We start from the raw sequence: 25,131 nt of genomic DNA, 5'->3' as shown, positions 1-25,131 counted from the left end.
CTAATAAATCATCAACTAAGAATGGAATACCTAACGCGTTTATTGATTCTGGTTCTGATTCATATTAATGATTTGCGATTCTTATACTACTTTTGAGGAAGAAATATAAATAAGAAAAGCAATTCTTTTTGCATTCATTGCTCCCAATATTCAGTTGCCAAATGAAATTCTTGCAAAAGGTGTTTTAAATGCAGCAGCACTAAGGTGGTATTGCTTCATACATATAATTTTTTATATCAATACATAAAATAATATATATATATACATATACACAATACACATACACACAGTATATAGGTCACCCAAAATAAAATCACTGTACGAGCAAAAAATTCAAAAGTTTTCAGTTTTAGTGTCCGAACTACATTAAATAGTGCTATATATAATGTTGAATATGTATATATATATATATATATATATATATATAGCCTATTGATTTACACCCACAATGTAACACCAAATTTAGCATTTTAAATCAACAGTACATTTTTTGTTAACCTTTTACTATATGTCTTGGAGTATTGCAATAATATCGTATTGTGAGTTCAGTATCTTGATATGTATGGAACTGTGACATGAGGGTATCGTTACACCCCTGAAATATATGCATGCATATTCAAGAACTGCTTTACAGAATCAAAAGTTATGAAAACCTTTTAAATAAATGGAACTGGTTCTGAATAAGAACATACTAGAGTACTCATATACACACATACATACAGAGAGAGAGAAACAGGCAGACAAGAACCGCTAGTGGTCATTTGAGTGGTTTCGGTCACACAATGACTGGAAGCTTCTATTTTATTGACCACATTTTAAATAAACCATTTCTTTGTGTCTATATTGTGTTTGTAGCCTCAAGAACCCTGAACTCACAAATACAGCCAGAGCCAAGAATAGCCCATCATCTCAGCCTCGGCTAGCCACTGCGGTCAATGTTCTCCCGCTGCCCGCCCGCCCAGGGAGTGGCCCACTATGGTTCCTGCAGCTGAGAATAACCTTCAGTCCAGCACAGAGCCAGCAGCCTGCCATTCAACACACCACCCACACCAAACCGGCTAACAATCAAACCTCTGCTATCTTCTAAAACAGCATCACTTTTATTTAAGCAACTAACATGCACTACTGTTGAAAGGTTTGAGGTTGGTTAGATTTGTTATGTTTTTCAAAAGTCTCTTATGCTCACCAAGGCTGCAGTTAATTGACCAAAAACACAGTAAAACTGTAATATTGTGAAATATTATTGCAATTTAAAAAAAAAAAAAAAGCTTTCAATTTTATTATATTTTAAAATGTCATTATACCCGTGATGGCAAAGTTGAATTTTTAGCATCCTTACTCCAGTCTTCAGTGTTACATGATACTTCAGAAATCATTCTAATATACTGATTTGGTATTCGCATTTGTTATTTCTATAACGATTTTGAAAATGCAGCTTAATATTTTTGTGGAAACCAAGATACAGTTTTCAGAATCACTCTCATTTCTCACTAAACCCTCATCCTGAATGAAGAGTGTCTGTTTCAAAACCGACTATAGGAAGGAATTTTGCATGGCTCAGATCCTGTATCCCAGCGTTTATGACTTGGGCCTTGCATGTGAACAGGTAATTATGAAACGCCTTTTCAGAACGGCTGGAGTCCCTGAGCACCGCTCAACATCAAGGCAGCTGTCCAACACATATCTGACCTGAAGCACGATTGTTCACTTACACACATTGTTTGAGTTTCCATAAAGGGATTTTATAGCTTCTCTAAACACATCTAAAGTCTGAAGAGGGCCATTGACAGAAATTTTGGGCCCCTCATTCTTTGTTCCTCAACTTTTTTAAGAATAAAATGTAAGAATTAATTTGGCCTGGTGGAGGATGTACACTGATATATGTTGATATTGCATTATGTTGATACAGTATGTGTGTGGATAGAAATGACATTTTGCATTATTACAAAATAATTATATTTTTCCCTTCTATTTATCAAAGAATTCTGAATAAAATGTATCACAGATTACACAAAAGTAGCACGAGTGTTTTCAATATTGATAATAAGAAATGTTTCTTAAGCACCAAATCAGCATGTAATTATGCTATGCCATCACAGGAATAAATTACATTTTATAATATATTCAAATAAAATAAGCTATTTGTGTGAAAGTGTGTGAAATATAATTATATTTCACACACTTACTCTTCTTAATGCAGCCTTGGTGAGCATAGGAGACTTCCTTCAAAAACAAACATTTTTAATGTTTCCAAACATGTACTGTAGTTATCTTATTTCTATGTATTTTATCCTTAGCCTGCAGATTTCATTTTCTCATGCCTACTGTACTTTGTAAACGTGGTTTTAAAAGGTGCTATAAAAATTACGTTTTACTTGTCGTTTACTGTAAACTCATTCAGTTTTGCACTCTACCATTAAACTGCTTTTGGCCTCCATCTCCATCCTTCCTTTTCTTTTATAGTGAGCTGATTTTCATTTAGTTCTTGACAACATGCTCAAAGAATATTCACGTCTGTTCAGTGTCAAAACATGGCGCAAAGCGATCGGATTATTTTTTTAAAGAGAGGGTGGAGGGTTTCAAACATTAAAACAACTTGCAACACATTTGTGGATTTTTTTTATAGTGAAATACATTAAATTAATTATACTAGAAGAACTGCAAAACCTTTACACCCTTTACTATGATCCCATCTCAAAGTGCAAGTTCATTTTAACATTTTCCAGCTCAGGACTTCAATAGCTAATTGAGAAGTGTGTTTACTGACAGCTCTCTGGACGCCGGATGAGAAAGTGCTAACTGGAGAACAGGAAAGAAGAATTATCAGGGGTTTTAAAGAGGTTGGTGTGGGCCACTGAAGGAAGGAGCAACAGTCTCCCTTATGTCCTGGACAATCCAGTTCAATTGGACTTCTGGGTTAGATCCAGGCCTCAAAATACTCCCCCAGACACCAGAGGAACTTGCCAAGGCTGCTCCAGTACCTCAAAGCATGTCACACACACACACACACACACACACGCACATTTCTGAGGTTGGGAGGGGGGGGGGGCTACTCAATTCAGCCACCAGGCTTGTGATACTTCAGCTAATAAGAGAAATAGCAGTCTCACGTGCATTTGCAAGCTTCACTTAACCATTAATAGAAAAAAATATGAATCCATCTTCTGAAAGATACTAAGGGGAAATTTACTCAATTCTATTTAGAGAATACATTTGTGCCTCTTTATCGCATTGTTTGAGTACATGATGTTCACATTGCTTTAGCCCCTGAAAATTAAGCAATTGTTTGATTTCTGCTCCCATGATCACTAGAAAATTCACAAAAACATCCCTTTTAGGGGCCGTTTACAATTACACAACACCGCTTTCAACTAAAAACGGAAAACTTTTTATCTGTTTTGGCCATTCATTTATATGAGAATGCCGTTTTGGGGGCCCGAAAACTCTAACTTTTAAAAACGATGCTGTTATCAAGAATTTGTGAAAACGGTGACTGCATGCGTATTACATGTTAAGTCGATAGGTGCGTGTTTCTTTACGAAGTGAATACTAGTGGATTTGTGTGAATGGGGACTGGTTTGCCAAAGTTTTCAGCTGTACACGAAAAACAAAAAAGGAACAACTTTTCGTTTTAGGTACATTGTTGTTGTGTAAACACACCCAAATCAACATGAACTGCTGTTCACAAATCCATAACATGACATATTTCTAATTGATGCAAAGAGAAAATGTGCTTAGAGTGTGCAGTTATAGTATTACCAACATTTCGGCACAAAAAGTAGCCTTTCATCAGGAAATGATAATGAATGAGTTTATTAAGACAACGCCTAAATAGCTTTTGAATGTTCATATGATCTATAGTGAAGTCAGCAGAAAAGCAAAGTTGTTTCAGAGTAAAGCAAGTTTTTAATTCTGTGGATTTACAGTTGGGTGTTAAAATATGATTCCCTAATGTTAAACTAAATCATCAATGATGGAATTGTGCCCAGAAATAAATTATTATTACTATCCAAGGCTGAGGAACAATATTTTAGCACCCAACTCTGTGCTGAATTGAGCTTTAGTTTAACATACGGTGATCATATTTTAACACCAGCTGTAAATCCACAGCAATAGATACTCTACCTCTGTCAATAGAAAAGCTGTTTTTACTGAATCTATCCCGTCGAGGGTTTATATTTTAACACCTAAAACATTATTTCACAAGACTGTTTGTCTGAAACGAAATTGTCTGAGGAAACTTTTCAACAACCAGGTCCTCAGTGAGAAAAATGGTATTTCAGCAATGCTTTTGTTGCACATATTGTTACATATCGTTCCAGTTCAAACTGAAGTGCACACACTCTGTACCTCCTTCAGACAAGGAGTCATTGAAGACCCCCTCGATGACCTGGCAGCTGCTCCCATCTCCTCCACAAATACGGCAGCGATCTTCCCGAACATCCGAGCCAAGAATTCGGTCACAGCCCACATGCTGCATACACATATAGAGAATATTTAGAGTTTAATGCAGAAGTCCTCTCTCAACTTCAATTTATTAGTCATCTTATTTGTAAAACTGCAAATGCAGAAGAACATTCTTTGTTATCAGAGTAATGAGGCATATCTATACACAAATCAACACATTGATATAAAAATGATCAACTTGACATCACTTACAGACAAACAGTGTATCAGGAAAAGGGTCAAATAAAACATTAGGGATAGCAAAGACGAAGTGATGTGCTCTGCAAAAATATTTCCAGCTCGAACTGAAAATGGCAGAACAAGAAGAAGGTGTGGTATAACTGATAAAGAGTTTCTAATTTCAAAATAAAAGTGTTTTCTCAAAGTTTTCCCTCATATTTTAGTCAACAGTTTGGGAATGGGGCGGAAATTCACAGAGAAACAATTTTACTCTTTTCCTACTTAAAGATTTTATTGTACTTTTGCATTCTTTTTGAAACTTGAAAGCTTGAGTTTCCATTCACTGTAATTGCATAGAAAAAAAAAACAGTACTAGAAAAAGACCTTAATATTTCTTCTTTACTATAACACAGAAGAAATTATGTCATAGGCACAGATGATCGTAACATATTTAACTAATCGCACGTGTTAACACGTTTCTTTTGACAACCACAAAGCACTGATGTATAACCTTGAGAGCAATCCCAGAACTTCAGAGATCACAATCCATTTAAATTGAAATTGTGCAAAGCAAAGCAGGTTTCTCCAGAGGGGCCAAATCTGCACAAAAACAGGCCATTGATGAAGAAACCGAAGAGTCTCTGCTGTCAGGATCTAAAAGGTAACACAAAATGAACTCCGTACCCAGCAGACCAGAAACTGCTTGAGACTTACCAAATCCAGGCCTGTGCAACTTCACAAAAAAAATCCCACTAAAGCTCCAAAGACTTTTGTTGACCTGGCCTAGATTCCATAACCTGCAAATGTGTGACCTATTTTCTCAAAACAACAATGGAAAGTCAGTGGCCGCTCAGAGAAGGCAGGGCATGTCCTGTGCTGGACCGAACAGAGCCAAGCTTCGAGACACGTGGTTCCACAGGCTCTTGTGCTTCAAAGCTCTTGCTTTCATAATCAACCCCTTATTGTTTGGAAACTAAGCCACCATGAGGTTGCAAACACTACTTTGATTTCTCCCCCTGCTTTTCACCGGTTTTTATATGCACCATAAATAAGAAAGCCGAGAGAATGAGTGAGGAAAGGAGATGGAGGAAGAGAGGAAAAGAAAGAAATGGAGAAATGGCGAGAGTTGACGAAGGGGAGGGTGGGAGAAGTCGCTGTGATCATGTTCAGCTGCGTGCGCTGAGGACAGATGGATCTGGGGGGGGGGGTCACTGAGTTCTTGCAGCATTCAGAGCGGAGCAGAACAGGGCTGGACTGAACTGAACTGTTGATAAAAACAACCACAGGTCTGGACAACAGCGCAAAGATAAACCAGCCCAACTCACTCCAAAGTAGCGCATTCAGCCTGTCCTGCGCAGTACAACAAAATAGACTACAGTTGGCATTATGAAACATGGTAATGAACCAAAACTTTTAAGGTTGCTTTCACACTTTAATTGATCCAAACCGGAATTCAATTTCACCTCTTTTTCACCCCGCTGGGCTATTTTTACATTCTACTTTTGAAAAAGAAGGGTAATCATCAAAGTGAGTACCACCATGAGTACTAGCGGCAGATGTTTACTAGCGCCACAGTGAAGCTAACGAGTAGAGAGAATATGCCGACATTAATGGTTATATTCATGTATGTTTTTGTTTATTTCAATTTTCAACCAAAACATCAAGGAATGACACCAGCGTTTATCTGTCAGAGGCGTATTACCAAAGGTCATGTAATCTGAGACAAGCTATGATAAACACATTACACTACAATGTGAGCACTATACTATGTGCATAAATGAGGCAATAGAAGCAAATTCAGGGCACAAAAAGAAGCATTTTAATAATTTTAGTATATTTGCTGTCACAAAAATAATTATTTATTTATTTATTTATAAAAACTTAAAGGGTTAGTTCCCCCCAAAATTAAAATTCTATCATTAATTACTCACCCTCACGTCATTCCAAACCCAAAAGGCCTCATCTTCAGAACACAAATGAAGATCTTTTTAATAAAATCCCAGAGATTTTCAGTCTATAGCCCCTTTCACACAGAGATTCCGGAAAATACACGGATAATGTGACCCGGCATTTGTCCCGGGATTGTTTGATTTCGGTCCATTCACACTGCCAGTGATTTGCCGTGATCTGTAAGTGCGTTCACACACAACCCGTAAAGATCCCGGAAAGGCACGTGACGTCAGGTTGAGACGTGTAACGTACGTGTCGAAAACATGTACACGCGCATACCGTTCCACAAAGCTGGTGAGCGATCTCAGCTTCAGCGCGGATAGTGAGGAGCTCCTGGTCTCTGCTTCGTTCCAGTTTGCAGACATTTGTTCGTCCTTTCTTTGTTGATGACGAACACAAACTTTCTTCTAAGAGCAACAGACTCGCGCGATGGCACGAACGTCATCACTATGACACACCCCTTACGGCATTGGTCCTGGCTTTTGTTACACAGCGCGCGTACCGGGACTGATTCCGGCAATGCTACTAGGTCCCCAACTCGGCATCGATGCTGGTATCAATCCCGGGTCGTGTTTGCGTTCACGGAAGGCGTTCTGGCAATTTCCCGGGATCAACGCGCTATGGGAAATGGGCTTATGCAACTGACACTTTCAAGCCCCTGGCCCCCAGAATGGTAGTAAAGACATCATTAAAGTAATCCATGTGACTCTGGTGGTTTGTCCTCAATTTTAAGAAGTGATGCGAGTGCAATTTACCACTTTATTCATTGTTGTGTGAATGCCCGTTGGAGATTATTGTTGTAGTAGTAGTAGTAAAGAACAATGAAAATATAAATAAATTGATCATTCTTCTGTTATTATTATTATTGGAGTCAATGGAGTCTTACCATTTCAGAGATCTATGGATTCTCCATATCACTACAATAATGTGTGGATAGATTGGTGGATTTATGTGTCAATCACTAAAAGAGGGAGTTTTTCTCTTCTGTTGTCTCTCGCTTTGGCAGAAGTTTAAAGCCATCCGAAAACGACAATTGGAAAAGCATATCATACGAACCCTGCCATCTGAAAACTCAGACATGTATATACCTGAAGAAAAGTGTGTGTTAGTGTCTCACCTTACACTCGCCATTAACACAAACGTCCAGAGAGTCGTCCCTACAGGGTGTGCCGTCCACCACAGCTGGAGCGCGCTCCGTGTAGAAGTTATAGCCCTCTGCCAGGCAGTTCAGTGAGCATGACTTCACCCCACCTGCAGCCAAAACGTGCAAAACATTACACCTCAATGATCATGAGCCATTTAACATGTTACATACATATAAAAAGAGCTGGAGACATACAATCTCGAAGTACCTAGACTACATCCATAGAAAAACCTCAGCTTAAACTGACTGATGTGTACTTCCTCATGAGCATCACAGGACGTCATACAATCTACAAAGCTCTTATGCAAGAAAACATTGAGACAAACTAATGCTAATGCCATTACGCTCTTGTTTCTTGTATAGAACTGACTCCTCATGTGTTATGCATTGTTAACTTTACAACATTACACAACAAACCAAAGAACAAACTGCTGGCAAATTCGCTCCTCAGTTTAATGCGCTTCAAACAATGGGGACACATGAACGGTGTATTTCACGAAGCCAAACAGAGCTTTATAACTATACTAACTCTGCGGGACGGCCGCCAGCACTCTGTAGAGTTCCATGGCTGCATGTGGTATTTTAATGAGCTTGTGGGGTTTATGTAAGTTAGTTTATTCTTCCACTGCTGTCACATCCTTGAGCAGCAGAAAGGGGTGTCCGGGGCACACTTTAGATGATTTGCTTAAGATAAAGCAGCTGAAACACACATACAACACACTGGCTTTATTCCCCTGTCTCTTCTCTAATGGCCCTACAAATTTGAGAAACAGTAAATAAAGGACGTTGGAGGGGAAAACAGCCTCTCTCAGCACATTCCCTGAGAGACAAAGAAGAAATCACACAACTCATGTGACGGACAAGGAAGAAAGAGAGAGGAGACACAGACTGTGTTTCAAAGCTGATGTTATGGTCCCATGGAAGCCTGTTTCCTTGGGAGGTACATGATCATTCAAAAGCTTGCGAAAGTCTTTTAGGCTCCCCAAGGCTGCATTCATTTGATTAAAAATACAGTTTTATTGTGAAATATTATAACAATTTGAAATAACTGTACTCCACTTTAACAATCAAAGCTGGATTTTCAGGAGCCTTTCCTTTCATCCTCAGTGCCACGTGATCCAAATCATTCTATGCTGATTTGCTGCTCAAGAATCATTTCTTATCATTAATGTTTAAAATAGTTATGCAGCTTAATATTTTTGTGGAACCCAATTATTGAATAGAATGTTCAAAAGAACAACATTTATTTGAAACAGAAATCATTTGTAACATTATGTATATGTCTTTACTATAACTTTAAATCAACACATACTGACCTCAAACTTTTGAACAGATGTGTACCCTCACTAGTACACTAGTCAATTTCTTAGGTCAGCTGGCATATGTAGATTGTATTTATTTTGTTTATCTATTCGATTTTTCTTCCAGACATATTTTGAGACGCGATACTTTAATTAGCATGCTAAGCATTTTTAGGGCGCAGACCTGTTTACATCCAGTCAACAACAATTTTGTTAATTATATCTACACTACATTCTCTTCCATTACAGTGTTCCAGCTGTTTTTGGAAGCAAGGACACATCTTATATAAACGTCCCCAAAGAAATGGGGTGAGGTGAACCTGAATCAGTCATTCTAGTTGACTAGTCATCCGAGGGACTAGTTGATTTGAAGAAAAAGGTGTTTTGTACACCTCTTAATGGGTAAAAAAAAACAAAAACATGGAAGGTGTTCAAGAGAGAGAAGAAACATACTGTACATTGATGTATTGTTTAAAAGTGCAAAGCATACTACCCACACTAAACACTGTATAGGTTATGTAACAAAGAACAAAGAGTTAATGGACTCATAATCTCGGTACCAGTGTGTGGTTTTGTCCTTGCTCTGGGCCTCTTTTATATTACTCTTGAAAGGCTGGTAGGTCTGAACTCATTCCCATTGCCTGTACCTGGCAGCGGTGGTGCTAAAACTCTGTGTAATCTTTCTTTGGCTGCCTAAGAGCCGCTTGCCTTATCAGTTGAATCACATCTACCACAGTCTTTATGTTAAATAATAACTCTTCCACTGTTTTATAAACCTAAAGAGGGCAGTTTTTGAGCTGCTGGCCAATTTTCTGTTAGTGTTGGACTAATTTGATAAGGTCCTGGGTGCCTGTGAAAACATATACTGAAGCAGGCTTACGATGGAAACTGCGCATCCCATGAGGCTTTGCTCTGGCAGGCCATAAGTGTATTTTTGAGGTGGCTAGAAGAGGGCTTCACTGGAGTGTATGGGTTTCAGGAGGTTCTGGTGAGAGTGCATAATGCACTGAACAGTGTTTCTCACAATGCAATGTGCTCAACCTGGACTTCGGCAAAAGGGGTAAAGCATGATTTTTAATGTTTTTCTGGACTCATTACTTCAACAGACTGCCAAAAGTTAAGACACTGGCAACATTTACAAGCACCCTTATAATGTGATTAGGGCAAAACTGCAATGAAGTTGGAGCTCATGCAAACAGAACACTGCGATTATGATTATAATTAGAGGACCTATAAAATCACAGTAAAATGTCTTCCACTCATTATTACTGTGTACACTACCAAAATGTAAAGGTCAGTCCAATTTTTTTGTTTTCACAAGCATATTAGAATGATTTCTGAAGGAACATGTGACACTGAAGACTAAAGTAATGGCTGCTGAAAATTTAACCATCACTGGAATAAATTATTTAAAATAAATTTAAAAATACAATTTAAAATACACTGCCCAGCCAAAAAAAAGTCACTGCTTGGAAATGTGCAAATGCTTAAGAATCTATGACTGGATCATTATTGCAGAGATTATTATGTTTCAAGCATGCTACATGTTTGGAAACTGTTCTTCTATCCCTAATTGACCCTAACCCAAATTGTTTTCTCATTTCTTAAACAACCATGTAGGAAGACACATCATGGCCATGTTCCATGATGACAATGTCAAGATTCATCAGGCTCAAATTGTGAAAGAATGGTGAATTGGCACCTCTGAGTGTGCTTGAGTAGACTTTATGGATTGCTTGACTTGTATTTTCAATACAAGATCTTCTTGACCAAAGATTTATGCAACTCTTACTGGAAATATCACAACATTTATTTCCATCAAAAGAAAGAAAGAATAGGTCTATATACCACCTGACCCTAAAGCAGGGTAAAACAGCAGTCTGGCACTTATTTTAACAGCTGCAAGGGATTTCCATTGTAAAATCAGCTGACTTGATGAAAGCAGCACTTGTAGCCTGCAGTGGGCTCCTCTCTGTAAGCCATTATGTTATTGGAGGGGCAGATTAAAGGCAGTTATGTCCTTGACAGCCAGCTTCACATTCATCAATAGCAGAAACTTAAACTGGAGATTCTGGGAGTTGGCAGTCCGCAGCCCGGCATATGGATGCCAGACTGTTATCTGCACCCTTTCTCTCTCTCTCTCTCTCTCTCTCTCTCACACACATCTGTCCTGGACCTGAGCCAGTGTAGAGATTGGTTCTTTGCATCATGGTGGTCCAGTCCTAATATCAAAACCACCTTCAAAAGCCCTAAACAGTCTTAAACAACAACAATCGAGCACTAAAACATTTCCATAATCATGAAAGATGTAGGTAGGGAACTTAAAGGGGTCATGAACTGGCTTTTTAAATTTTATTATATTGTTGTCTGAGGCCGCTTGGTTTTTGCATTCAAAAACATCAAAATGAATAAGTAATAGGCTATTTTGTAACTTAGTTTTGAGCCCAGCTGAAAAACGCTCAGTTTTTATGGGCGTCTCGCACTGAAGACTTGGAAGTAAACGCCCACTGCTGTGAGTGGAGAACAGTTTTGCATATTATAATGAGTTTCAACTCACCCGTCAATGCACTTGGGGGAAATTGTTTTGAAAACGTCCAATGTTGTAAAATGGCAACCGGAATGATTCGCCCATACATGTTCGACACAGAGTCTGTTTGTTGCACCATTCCTGTCAGATCCAATATAGACGGCACAGCACCGTTCTTTAATCTTAATCGGTCTGCAAATCCAGTTTACAAAACAATCCTCAGTGAAATGAAGCGAACAGACGGACAATGTTTTACCTCATCAGCTGGAACGTCATTAAAAATGAAGTTTATCCATGCAGTCCTATTGGAGTCCAGAGGAAGCTTATGCAGCGACTGTCTTCTTCCACAACCAGGCACTGCACAATATTTTGTATTGCTCGGTAGCTCGATCCGGTTTGTCATCACGAGGTAGGAATCTATGTTATTTAGCTATGCGTGTAATGTGCGAATCGGTGGGCGGGGCTAATCCAGCCGTGTTGAAGTAGGAGTTGATCTTCTTCTGCGGGGGTGGTGTTTTATCCTCTTTGACGTCATACTGTAGTTCCCCACTTCGTTTGCTGAGGCTGGTGTCAATAAAAGCTTTTATTGGACAAACAAGGACGTTTTCAGTTCTGCAACTTACAGGATATTCTTATAATATGATGACCTCTTAGACGTCAAAAGCTCAAGGAAAATTTGATTCAAATCAGACTCAGTTCATCACCCCTATCACCCCTATATCACGTTTCTGTTCTGAGCACAAACATTTGCATTAGTTCATGGGATGCACCAATATGATACAATTTGAAGTCAAAATTAGATATCAATCTTCATTTTGTGAGATTGATCACAAAAAGCACCCCTTAATAGTCCAGACCGCTTCATGCTTTTAATAACACCAAAAATCATGTAAAGTAGAAAAAAGGTTTAAATTTTAAAACAGGCAAACTGCAGAAATCTTTCTTATTATTCTTGTTATTTAGGCCTACTAGAAACTATCGGAAAAAAATATATATAAATAATATAAATATAAAGGAATATGGCCAGAATGTCTCGGAACAGGTGCTTTAAGGGTTTTATACTTACCACCCCTGTACGGCTTCCAGGTGTAGAATTTCCCCCGGAATGGAACGCTGTCGAAGTCCGAGCACTGAATCTCCCGAAAATCCTGAGATCCGACTGGACATTCCTAACCCACACACAAATCAGTCAGCCTGAGGATCTTATGGAGCATGGCAATAGTTAACCATTTTCTTCTATTGGTGTACGTCTACATCATTTAGGGCAGGAGTGTCCAATCCTGCTCATGGAGGTCCAACGTCCAGCAGATTTTATCTCCAACCTGCTCTAACACACTTGCCTAGAAATTTCTAGTCAGTCTCAAAACCTTGATTAGCTGGTTTCAGGTGTGTTTAATAAGGGTTAGAGCTAAACTCTGCAGGACAGTGGCCCTCCAGGAGCAGGTTTAGGCACCCATGATTTAGAGAATGTCCAATGCACCCCAAAATTTGTCAGAGCTTATCAACTAATTTAGATGATGCAGGAACAGAATCCATTCACAAACAAGATCTTCCATATATCTTTACAAGTGGGATAGGAGTTAATTTGTAAGAAATGTTTCTTTCTAACAGACACAAAAATAGAGTCAGTGACATGTGGCTTTAAAAACTCACATCAATGTTGCATGATCTGAAGCGCTTCCTCTCTCCCAGACAATATTTCCCTCCAACCGTTGGCCTGCATCCACACAAGGACAACTTAGCATCAGACACATCTGAGTACAATCTCAGTGTAACTCCCAATTACACAATATATTCTGCTCAAGTTCATTTCAGCCAGACATCTTTTGTCTTTCTGTCAATCTGTTAGTTTTTCCGATTTTTCCTGGCATGTCGTCAGACTAGGTTCATTGAGTACAACGGGCTGAGAGTAAGAACATTATAAATCATCAAATCACTCGTAAACACTATCGTTCCAAAGTCTGAGGTTGGTAAGATAACTTAATGTTTCTGAAAGAAGCTCACCAAGGCTGCATTTATTTGATTAAATATACAGTTAAAACAGTAATATTATAAAAATGTTATTAAAAAATAAAATAGCAGTTTGAAATATTATTATAATTCAAAATAACTGCTTTAGTATGTTTTAAAATGTTTATTTTTTTATTTTTGTGATAGCAAAGCTGAATTTATAGCAGCCATTACTCCAGTCTTAAGCTTCATGTTAATTCAGAAAGGATTCTACTATGCTGATTTGGTGCTCAAGAAACATTTCTTGCTCACATTTTTATTTAAAGATTCTTTGATAAACAAAGTAAAAAAATACATTTATTTGGAATATAAATCTTTGTAACATTATAAATGTCTTGACTGTCACTTTAGATCAATTCCTTGCTGAATAAGTTATAGTACTCACCTTGGGCTGTCACAATGGCGAATAGAGGATGAGACTCCGCCCCCACAGGTGCGACTACACTCCTCCCATGGCGACCAGTGGCCCCACCCACCATCTACACCCTCTGGACGTGTTCCATACGGCACACACACTCTTTTGTAGCACCACTAATGAGAAAATATCATTAATCAACATTAAATATGCAATGTGACGACCAAAAACAATTGCCAACATATGGCGTACATTTCTATTATATAATATCATGCGCTCTGATATTCCTCCCAGAATTCCCTGTCCTTACCCCTTTTTCGATGGTGCTGGTCTGGCAGATGGTGCCTTCGGCTGCTGGGATACTACTGGTGATGCAGCGATTCCCTTTACTCATGCACCAAAGCTCACTGCACACTTCCTGAACGCAAACACACACACACACACACAAGCTACTAAACAAAACTCCAGACAATGTGGGAAAAACAGACATTAAGAAAGACTCAAAGAGGCTGAAGAACATTGGAAAGAGTAGAAGTAGGACATTCCTGCACCAAACAACATCCTCCAATGTGGCTATTTGGTTGCTACTAAGGTGCTCTTAATGTTGCTAGGGTAATTGCCCTTACACAATATGGTACTGGATGTTTATTACTGTACATTCATGTATGATGCTATTTACTATTATACTTTAAATCACATTACCATTCCATGGTATGTGTCCAATAAAACAGTTTTTTTTGTTTCTTCCAAATTTCACAATGTAGATCAGTTTTAGGCTGCACACTGCATTTTATATCTAGTCAATAACTTCCTGCTTTATTAGACTACATAGTTACAGTGAGAGATGAACTAGTGTGTGCACTCCTCCAGATGTTCAGTTTCCTGCACTGGCGTGGCATCCCATAAAGCAGTCAATACCTAAAGCTGGACTCAACACGAGCAGATATAGCTCACTTTACAGACTGAACTCCACTGCGTGTCTGTGGAGGTGTAAAGGTCAACCATGGCTGGCAGAGAATAGAGCCACAAACCAAAAAATAGCAAATTTCTGACCAACATGTGGTTTTGGACAACAGTGGCAGAATGCCAGCGGTCTGAAGTCTTGGGGGGAGCAAAAAGATGGAATGTTACAGCCAGCGAAAGGTAGAACTGCCATCTGGTGCAGATTTACAGAGAGAAAGAGGGAGGGATGAAGAGAGTGTGCTAAATGATTTACTGTGGGGATATAAAGGCAACCTGGATAGGACCATAACCCACAATTCATGTGTCTAAAGACGACACTTCAGCATAGATGTCTTAATGTAGGATGGTTACATACTTCTAAATGAAATATTATTCAATGTGTAATTATATATGTGTGGAATTATATACATTTGATATATATATATATATATATATATATATATATATATATATATATATAAAATGTAACGTCATAAAACTACCAAGTTCACCCAAAAATGAAAAGAAATATTTTAGGGATCAATGGCCTAAAATTTTTTCTATAAAATATCAAATACCTTTAGAATACATTAAATATTGCACATGGGTCATATCAACCATTTTAATGGTTACTCTGTTATTTCAAGGTACTCTAAACTAAAGAATAGCATGGTGGTGCTTTCATGGTATATGTCCAAAAAAACATAACACTACCATGATATTTTTTTTTTACTGACACACTAAACGTCTCTAATGTATATGGCACAATGCTGTTCTTGTATGGTGATATACTACTGTTCAATAGTTAGAGGAAGTTAGATTTTTAAAAATGTTTTTGAAAGAAGTCTCTTATGCTCACCAAAGCTATATCGATTTGATAAAAAAATACATTAAAACTGTAAATGTGAAATTTAAGACAATTTAAAATAAGTTCTCTATTTTATTATATTTTTTTTTTACAGTAAAACTCTTTTTTCAGGATTCTTTGATCAATAGAAAGTTCAATCTTTTTGACCCCAAACTTTTGAATGATAGGGTAGATCAGAAAAAAACATGGTATTACCATGGTCCCATAGTCAAAAATCATGCTGATCTGCATTTTTAATAGATGATGATGATGATGTTGATGATGATGATGGAATTTTCTTTCTTGGGTGAAGAGCTGTTGTCAATTACACTGAGTGATGCAAGTACCCCGTATTTACACTGACGAGACTTCACTCCGTACTGGAAACGGCACTGCTCGTCTGCATCATAGGCTTGGCCAGGGGCTGTGGTGGGGTAAACAAATTCCTGTTTGGGGGGAACATTGTTCAGGCAGGAACCCATGCCAGAGCTAAGAAACAATCAGAAGAAAACAGAACGTGTGTGTCAGAAGTGATGGCTCATACTGCCCTGATGCCAACAAACATTGATCCAACAAAACTCAAAACATTTGGAATTCAAGGCCAAATTTACTAAACAGCAAATTAGTACGAGAGCGCAATTCCAAAGATGCTCTGATAGGAGTGAAAAGTTCTGCACATGATCTCCCTACAACACGCAAATGAAAGAATACAGATGAACGCAATTTACCAAGAGCAGCGCAAAGTAGTGTCTGATTTTAAGACATGCTTTTTTTGCCATTAAATAATGGTGCAAATACCCGTACATTGAACTAGTGCAAACCTTATATTAAATCACCTTGCATGATTCATTTAAAAAAATTTGCATCTAAAAAATGAAAATCATACATACTGTAGGAAAGGGACCGGTTTAATGGTAATGTATATAAATAAATACACTATTCAAAATTAAATTAAATTTGATTAAATGTAATAAAGATTCACTAAAATCTTTAAAAACAGAAAATGTGCACTAGATGTCAGCAGATTTTCGACAAATATTAATCAGCCTGTATATTGGTCTATCATTAATTATAAGTAACAAATGGCTCTTATACAACATTCTAGGCTGAGTTTGTGTTTGAGTTAAAAGTCATAATTTATATTCATAATGAAATCCTTTGGATATATGGTTTGCAATCCTTTGAATGATACTGAAATCCAATGTTGATACAGTCAATATTTCACCGTGTAAACACAGATATCAGACTCAGGCAGCAGACGCACTCAAGGAAGTTGGTGATGTAATCGCGGCTGCAGGCAGACCAGACGAAGGGGTTAGTCTTCATGGTGATGTGGGCAGCCATAAGTTTAGCGGTCTCCTGACTGCGCACACCACACGCATTGCCAACACCATCATGATTCATCCCAAACCTAAAAAAGAGAGAAGAATGATTTTATGGAAGTATAAATATAGAATCCATTGGTCCAGGCTACAGAATGTGAACACACACACAAACCAATCAGCACCTCACACAACTTATGTAATCCTACACACACAGTCAAACATATGCCCCCTTGTCTAGACAGCCCCAGTGCGCAGCGTCATATGGCCATCAGTTCAAAGGTACCTGGACGAACCATTAGGACCAGACCACTAATGACTTCACCACTTATGAAAACAGCTCCGAGCCCCGTTAGCGTAGCCAAGGCAACAGACTACCGGGTGACCCAGCACAAACAGCTCAGATCCGAACAATGATAGCAAAAAAAAAAAAAAAAATTCAGCTACCAAAACAGCAGAAATGACAACAAAATTTCCTTTCAAGGAAGTATTCTGAAGGTTTGAGGAATGATATGTGCAGGCAGTGGCGCGATATCAGCCAGGCGTGCCCATAAATCCATATGCATGATTAAGCTGCAGAAAGTCAATGGAATGCTGGGCCACCAAGTAAAACAATACTTCAACGTCTTGGAGCGCAAGAAACCACAAACGAAAAGCCCAAAGTAAGCCGCCTGGAGCATCAGAGTCTGCCGTCACTTGCTCCACTAACAAGATATAAATATTGCAAGCAAGACTGAGAGAAAATATTAGTGCAGTTGTTGTTAATGAGCATTATTCATATTTAAACGCCTTAAGAGGCTTTATAGTTTAGCCTTGAATTTAACCCAAGTTTGTTTTGGAAAGTCAAATGTCAAGGGTCAGAGTTGAAAGGGTATGCCCTAATGACATAAGTAGGTAAAACTGGAATTTCAGAGCACTGATGTGTTGCAGATTTTGGAATATATACTGACATCATTTAGTCTCATCATTGGGACTCCCAAACATTTTTGTCAGCCAAACTCCTTTGAGATAAAATACTCATTTGCCTCCTGAGATTTTAAGTAAATATTTCACACATTTGCATATACAGTTCTCTGATGTTGGTTAATGGTCACAAATAAATACATTATTTATTTTTTATTTTCCTGTTTATTTTCATTTTACATTTTAATTATTTAATTCATTATTAGCTTTTCATCAACTCACAAACCCATTGCCGTTCCCTCAAGATCCCAGTTTCCCAGTTTAGAAACCCTGAGCTACAAAAAAAAAAATGTTAAGAACAATTTAAAGCCATTTTCCATTTAATAAAAGGCTAGTGATATCGCTTGCACCTATCCCAGGCTTTCTCACTTGCATGTACCTACCGTTAAGACAATGTAAAAAATAATGTAGCAATTTATGTTGCGGCATAAAAATACATTTGCTTAATATCACCTAACTGAAATCGAACCTTGACTCAAAGCATACAGCATCATCAAAAGACATGGAGGAGCAGAGGTACACAAGACACTGTAGAAGCATTTGGAGGTTTAGGAAAAGACTCACGTGTGTCCAATCTCATGTGCAATGGTGAAAGCAGTGGCCAGACCAATGTCTTCATTGATGCTGCAGCTTCTCTCTGGCTCACACATACCGCCAACAGGTGCCAGACCTGATACAGACACGTGTGTGCACATGGACACAGTGACATGGACACACACACATATATGCTACAATACTATCCACCTTACTTTTAATGTACTGTAAGAGCAGCCGTAGCCATTTTTAATTCAAATTTTAACTTTAAGCTGCACAAAAACAATTTATTGTGCTAAATTGACAATTGTAAACTTGTTTTTGTTATATTATTTTAAGTTATCACAATCATAAACACATTGGTTTGTTGTGCAATAGTTTTGTTTACCTATAACAGCTAATGAATCTGAAGTCTCACACATTCACAGGGAATAGCTTACTTTGAGTTGAAAAATAAGATGGATATATGCAAATACATATATGCAAATACTATACAAGTCCCACTACAGTACTACACATTAGTTAATTAGTGTCTATAAACTAATCAAAATCAGATGTAAAAACTACCCAGTACCAATAAACCTTCGATTAGCTATGTTATGAACAGAGAAGAAGTGAGAATTTGATAAATATTTCATATGCTGACAGATAAGGCGATGGATGGACGGATGGCTTACCAAGTGTTCCACAGGGTTTGTTCTTGTAGATGCAGATGTCATACCTGAAAACATACCACAGAAACATGTCCGATATTTTGTTGGGGTGAATGAACCTCTTGGGTTTCCACAGAACAAACACAAACTCAGATAACAGAGCCGTGAGACAGTTCACAGACTGGACACTCTTCTGATAAGAGAGTGAAGACAATGAAAGGAAACGTTTGATGCATCCAGCAGACATACCCTCTGATAAAAGCCTCCAATATAAAGACTCAACACTTGTCTTTCTCTCAGTCTATCTCCTTCACTCTCACTCTCTATTTCATACTCATACTTCACACTCTCAGCTCTCAGGCGGAAAAATTCAATCTAACTCCTCGTTGTGTGGATTAAAGCTATAGCTTGATTTACCATAAATCGCTACTTCTCCCAAACACACATTTCGAGTACTTTAAAGCCATTTTAAAATTATGACCTGTTGCCTTTAGAACCAATGGAGTGCTACAGAATGTTAGACAGTTGTTATAGTGTGCATGCGTTTAAAAGGTATACATTTAAACAAAGCACGTACTGACATACTAGGCCTATTTTACTCTTTTGACAAGAGATCATCCGCATTCTAACCTGGTGATGAGGACTGCTGTATCATGGTGTGCGATTCCATTGTCAGGGATGGCATTCCCATGACCGTTCCGGTGCAGGATGGACTTTTGCCACTTGCAGAAACTGTCTAAAGACTTCCCTGCATGATGGTTAACCTCTAATGTGGGCTGGAAAGAGAAAAATTAAGATCAGAAAGACTTGGCCAGGTTCATTGCATGTACATTGTAATACGTTTGTGTATTTAGTTTGTTAACGAACTATACTGATACTGGACTTCTTTTCAAATAAGAGTAGAAAATGTGCTGGTTCTTTGAAAGCATTTAATTCCTGTGTGAAATGCAAGTGCAAAAACAATGATTGTTTTCAAAAAGGTTTCCCCGAGAACTCCTACTATTTGCCATCCAAATAAAATCAATGTTTACACCTTAGAAATTGGTCATATTATTAAAAATTTGGAGGTTTTTGGAAACTAGGTCCATTGTGTTGGTCCAGTGTTGAGTAAGCGCTAAGCGATGCTTCATAAATCGCTATTCTAAGCTCAATTTCAAACCAATTAACTTTATATCTGCAAACAGCAAATTTAAAGCATTACAAGTTTACAACTTGGGAACATGAGGGGAAATTTTTTGCTTCATGCAAACCATATCATTACATCCTCATGCAAAATTCCAGATCGTGAGGATTCCTATTGAGCAGACTGCATTTCCCCAGGGGCATTTTTGTTGTATAAAAGGTAAATGTGACTGCACTTTTAAAATAATTAAAAAAAAATCTGCTTTAAGGACTGTTTATACAAGAACAATGTGACTATACAACAGAAAAATATAAAACAAATAATAGAAAACGTATTATTTTTTTTACAGTTTTCCCATCAAAATAAGGAAGAATTTACATAATTTTTGAAACAAAGTTCAAACATCTGAATGAAAAATGTTCAACAGATATATAAAAAACAGCAAATCATTCCTGTATACTATTTCGTACTTTATATGAAGGTGTCCATAATAATGAATTATTTTAAAGCTGCAAATCACCGGCAACAAATCTTATCAAGCTACACTTTATAGCTTGTTCAGTTTATATATGCACAGTCCCATTTCTCTGCTTTATTGAGTTTACAGTGGATCAGGACAACGGCAATATAGACACAACAAACTAATAACACTACAAGTAGCATGTACAGAAAGACACACAGGCAGGGTTAAGATTAAGCCAAGCTTAGGCCTTAGTTTAAATAGGACATTTAAGTAGCTTTTCTAAACGTGCCTTAGAAAAAAAACATTATTTGTGTGCATCTTGAGACAAAACAATTTGCTTTCAATTATTTTAGTCTGGGACTAGACCTAAGCCTTCGATGTGAAACCGGGGGATAGCGTTTCACTACGATTCTGCCTGGCACCCAGCACATGAGCCGGCCACAGCACCATTACACTTGTAACCTAAGAATGCAAAAACTGGCACTGCCTATAATTGTACCATCACACAATACAGTGTTCTAACTTTGCAGGTTTCCTGTGACACACGGGGTGGTGGGGTGTTCTCATCTGGAAATGAACCATGCTTGGTTCCACAAAACCTCAGCACTCCACACGGTGGTTATCTCAACACGGCTAATACTGCCCCTAATGACCGGTCTCCCATCATTTGTCAAATGACATTATGCGGAACAAATTACAGGGGGATTTATTTTTAGCCGTCTGCAATTTGGGATCGTTAATGCTTCATTAAATACACCACAAATCCCCACTCCTATCCCTTTCCTGCCCTGTGTCATCTGCAGGAGCCCGTTTGAGGTCCCGACTCTGTCAGCATGTTCCAGAGATCTTGCCGCGTGAGCCAACTCGCTCATGCGGTGTCGTCACGCCCCGCTCAGGACAGAGGTGGAAGCCTGAATGCATGACAGAGGCAGATTGATCACGTTCAGAGGCAGGTGGCCAGAACAGTAGCGGTACAGTTTGGATTGCCATTAGATTTCACTCAATATTTTGTACGTTTTTTTAAGATGAATGTACATTCATGAGTGTGGCAATGTTGGCGTTCCCAATCAACAATAAGAGCAGTCATGGTAGGCTGTCTGGATACACCCAAGAAGCCGGGTAGAAAATAACCCAGACTGCCTCAAACTAAGATGCCTCAGCCTGCAAACACACGAACAAGGAATTCTTTGACAGGTCAAATAAGCCAGACTATGGCTTATATGCATGCGTGTATCATGAAAACATTTTATATTTGGAAATAAATGATTGCAATAAATGATTAAATTGCCTTTTTTCTGTTGTTTGTAGTAATCTACAGCACATTTATTTGGAATTTTACAACATAGTGTGTGTTTCCTTCAAAGTTTTTAAATATTGTTTGAAATATTGCACTGATTATAATTGTATGAATCAAATATTTGTACATTTGAATATTTAAAATATTCAATTAAGCAAACTTTCTTTTCAGATGTATGTTTTTATGGAATATAATAATAGTTTGAATATTCTAAAATAATCAAATCAAATCAAGCAAATGTGCTTTAAAAACAGTACCTGGTCTTCCATGAGTAGAATAAGCCTTGTCACAACAATGTTCACTGCATTCCCCAGGCTAGAATCCTGGAACAGTTTGGCAACCTGACCTCCAGGGAAACAAGAAAAAACCAGTCTTAAAAACGAGCCAATTGTCTGTTTTTAGACCTTCCTAATCCTGCTGTTTACGGTAAAGATGGACATTTTACAGTCTACTATTAAACCAGTGCTAACTGCTGCTCTAGGTCCGTGAGGTGAGATAATCCTTTCATTAAACACATTCCACAGGTGTTAAACTATTTGTAACAATGCCACAAATTGCCCATGGGGATTATAAATATGGATTCGCAGGGTGACAGAAGACAGTTACTTATACAACTGGTTTTCCATTTAGTATTTTTTCTTTGAGCCAATAAAAATGTCCTGGATAGGTCAATCATCCTCTGAAGATTCACTTAAGCCAGTGGGATATCATTGCAGTCTATTCATTTTAGGTCTTTATAAGAATCTCAAGTAGAATGAATGTCTGAGCTGCTTTATTCCATACAATGAAAGCAAAGGAAGACCAGGGACAGTCAAACACCAAATAAGCAAACGGCAAACTTATGTGCTGTATTCATAGTAGTCTGAACACATGTGATTGGTTTGTGAGGAAAAGATCGAAATTATTCTATAAATGACTCTTTTTAGTTGCATAGAAAGTTGAAAGTCATATGGTTTTCAAAAGACATGAGGGTGAGTAAATGATGAAAGGACTTTAATTTGGTGTCCTTAAAGCAAGTAAACAAGAACAAGGAGAGTTGAAGCTTACAATATTCATGACGGCCAGAATGTACTGCTCGATATCGCGACGGCCGTGATAGCTGACCATCATCTTGTCGGCAACCACCAGGGTTTCGACGTGGCGCTCTCGGCTGACAGAGCGCTTCAGTGGTAACTGGCCTCGTCCCATCTGGTTGGGCAAGGGCTTTATTGTTCTCTGCCACCATCCATAGCTCTTACCCGGCTTTTCGTCTGAGGAGGAACAATGATCAAGACTGTACCTACACAGTTTTTTGTTCAAATTCTGTGACGTAAAAACCTTCTGAAAGACCATATTATTGCTTTTTTTGTGAAGTATTTCTAGCGTAAACTGTGAACGAGTTGGCAATGGATTGATTACTTTCAATAAAGTCAAGTTGGTTTCAATAAACCAGGCTGTGTACCGAATAAGTTAGATCTGCATGGCATTTAATTCACCCATCTATTTTTTACATGCATAATTCAATCTTCTGATGAAATTACAAACTTCTCTCTGGTGTATGTCAGACTTTTCCAATGATTTAGTCAGCTTAAAGGAAGAGTTCGGCCAAAGATTTGATGTTTTCCGCAAAAACCTTAATTTCTCTTTGGCTGAAGAAAAGAAAGACGTATATCTTGGATGGCCTGTGGGTGAGTAAATAATCAGGAAACCATTTAGATTCAGATCTGCGTCCATCTATTCAACAACTGATAGATAAAGTCCCTGTTCAATATTTTTTGGATTATTTGTTTTACTCAGATGAAATACAGATACGCTACTTCCTTTACAATGCAACTTTAATGTCAGGGATAAAATGCTATGTACATACTGAAAGACACCATCTAATGGTTTAGTGAATTTCCTTTTTCGTCTTCATGGTTTTTATCATTCTTACCAATGACTCCACAGGACTGATCCATGTTCTGGTATCTCAGAGATGACCGTTTGTACACCACATGTGGGCGTCCTTCTCTGCCATCCTCATTGGTAAAGTTTTTAGCAGAAACCAGGGGTTCGATAAGGTACTCCTCACCTCCAGCTACAATAACCCCTTGCTGAAAAAGCCAAGAAACCATAGATTAGCATTTCCATTTAGCCTGCCAGCTCAATCTGAGTTTCGAATCTAGTAGATACACGGCAAAATCGTCAAATCATCCCATCATTAGTCTCCCCACTAAAATAATGAGCTTGCGCTGGGCTTATAATCCTGGATGAAATGGGAACTCATGGTGGAAGGCCAAAAGATCTTAGCATGTTTCATTGTTTCCTCTCTTCATCTCTCTCAGTCACACTTTTCAAGTCCACATAATCCTGTAATGTGCTTAGTGATGCTCTTGTGGACACACTGAGAATTCCCTGATGAATTGTGTCATGCAACTCTGATCACCAATAATTAACCTGGAAGTTTCTTCCCGCCTTTATGAACAAGCTTAATCCCTCCATTGTATTTACTTGTGTTGGTGTTCACACAGTTGAATCAATTTATTAGCACCTGTGATGCCAGGGAGTTGAATCACCCAATGCTACAGGAACTAGGATGTCTGATGGCCTTGATCAGATGCAACACTATACTCAAAGAGTCTGGATAAACAAGCACTGGTCTTGAATTTGTAATCTGTTTACGCAGGTGTATTACCAGCTCATGCAAGTAATGAGCAAGCCACAGCATTCCACTTGAAACTAAATCCATCATTAGGCTCCAAAACACCTGTTTTTGGAGCTGAGCTTTACGCCAGCTGGGAGAGACAGGCTTTAGCAACAGCTGCCCATTTCAGATCTACAGGGGTGTCACGACAACTCACCCGAGGGAGTTTCACCCAAGAAAGAGATTACATTGTATAATACATAATTGTTTTAACATGCAGAATTATCTTTATGGATAGCTGAGCCTCATGTGATGGAAATGTTCAACAATGATAAAGCCATTTAAAGGAATATTCTGGGATTGATTGCAAAAAATAATTTCTACTTGTCCCTCTTTTTTTACAGTGAAACACTTAAAATTAATAGTCAATCAATAAACATTACATTACTTACAGTTTAAAAAGTATAGTAAC

General features: G+C 38.2%; 1 protein-coding gene across 3 annotated transcripts in view; it reads right to left on the bottom strand.

The window, feature by feature from the left end:
• adamts10 (ADAM metallopeptidase with thrombospondin type 1 motif, 10) overlaps positions 1 to 25,131 on the bottom strand; it is a 54,928-nt gene that overhangs the window by 15,944 nt on the left and 13,853 nt on the right. For 2 of the 3 annotated variants that reach the window (XM_089119719.1, XM_039677406.2), the window contains exons 4-17: positions 23,970 to 24,129; positions 23,105 to 23,307; positions 22,315 to 22,398; positions 19,805 to 19,950; positions 19,199 to 19,242; positions 18,552 to 18,657; positions 16,967 to 17,113; positions 16,050 to 16,191; positions 14,224 to 14,331; positions 13,944 to 14,089; positions 13,202 to 13,265; positions 12,615 to 12,717; positions 7,694 to 7,827; positions 4,351 to 4,474 (exon numbers count right to left, since the gene is read on the bottom strand). In XM_089119719.1, coding sequence (XP_088975845.1) covers positions 4,351 to 4,474; positions 7,694 to 7,827; positions 12,615 to 12,717; positions 13,202 to 13,265; positions 13,944 to 14,089; positions 14,224 to 14,331; positions 16,050 to 16,191; positions 16,967 to 17,113; positions 18,552 to 18,657; positions 19,199 to 19,242; positions 19,805 to 19,950; positions 22,315 to 22,398; positions 23,105 to 23,307; positions 23,970 to 24,129 — 1,711 coding nt within the window. Of the gene's footprint in view, positions 1 to 4,350; positions 4,475 to 7,693; positions 7,828 to 12,614; positions 12,718 to 13,201; positions 13,266 to 13,943; positions 14,090 to 14,223; positions 14,332 to 16,049; positions 16,192 to 16,966; positions 17,114 to 18,551; positions 18,658 to 19,198; positions 19,243 to 19,804; positions 19,951 to 22,314; positions 22,404 to 23,104; positions 23,308 to 23,969; positions 24,130 to 25,131 lie in introns of those variants that run through there. The other variant, XM_039677415.2, reaches the window with a different exon arrangement.

This window comes from Pimephales promelas, chromosome 14, assembly GCF_988280905.1.
Source record: "Pimephales promelas chromosome 14, fPimPro1.hap1.1, whole genome shotgun sequence".
Lineage (NCBI taxonomy): Eukaryota > Metazoa > Chordata > Actinopteri > Cypriniformes > Leuciscidae > Pimephales > Pimephales promelas.
This window is presented reverse-complemented; position numbering and strand designations above follow the sequence as displayed.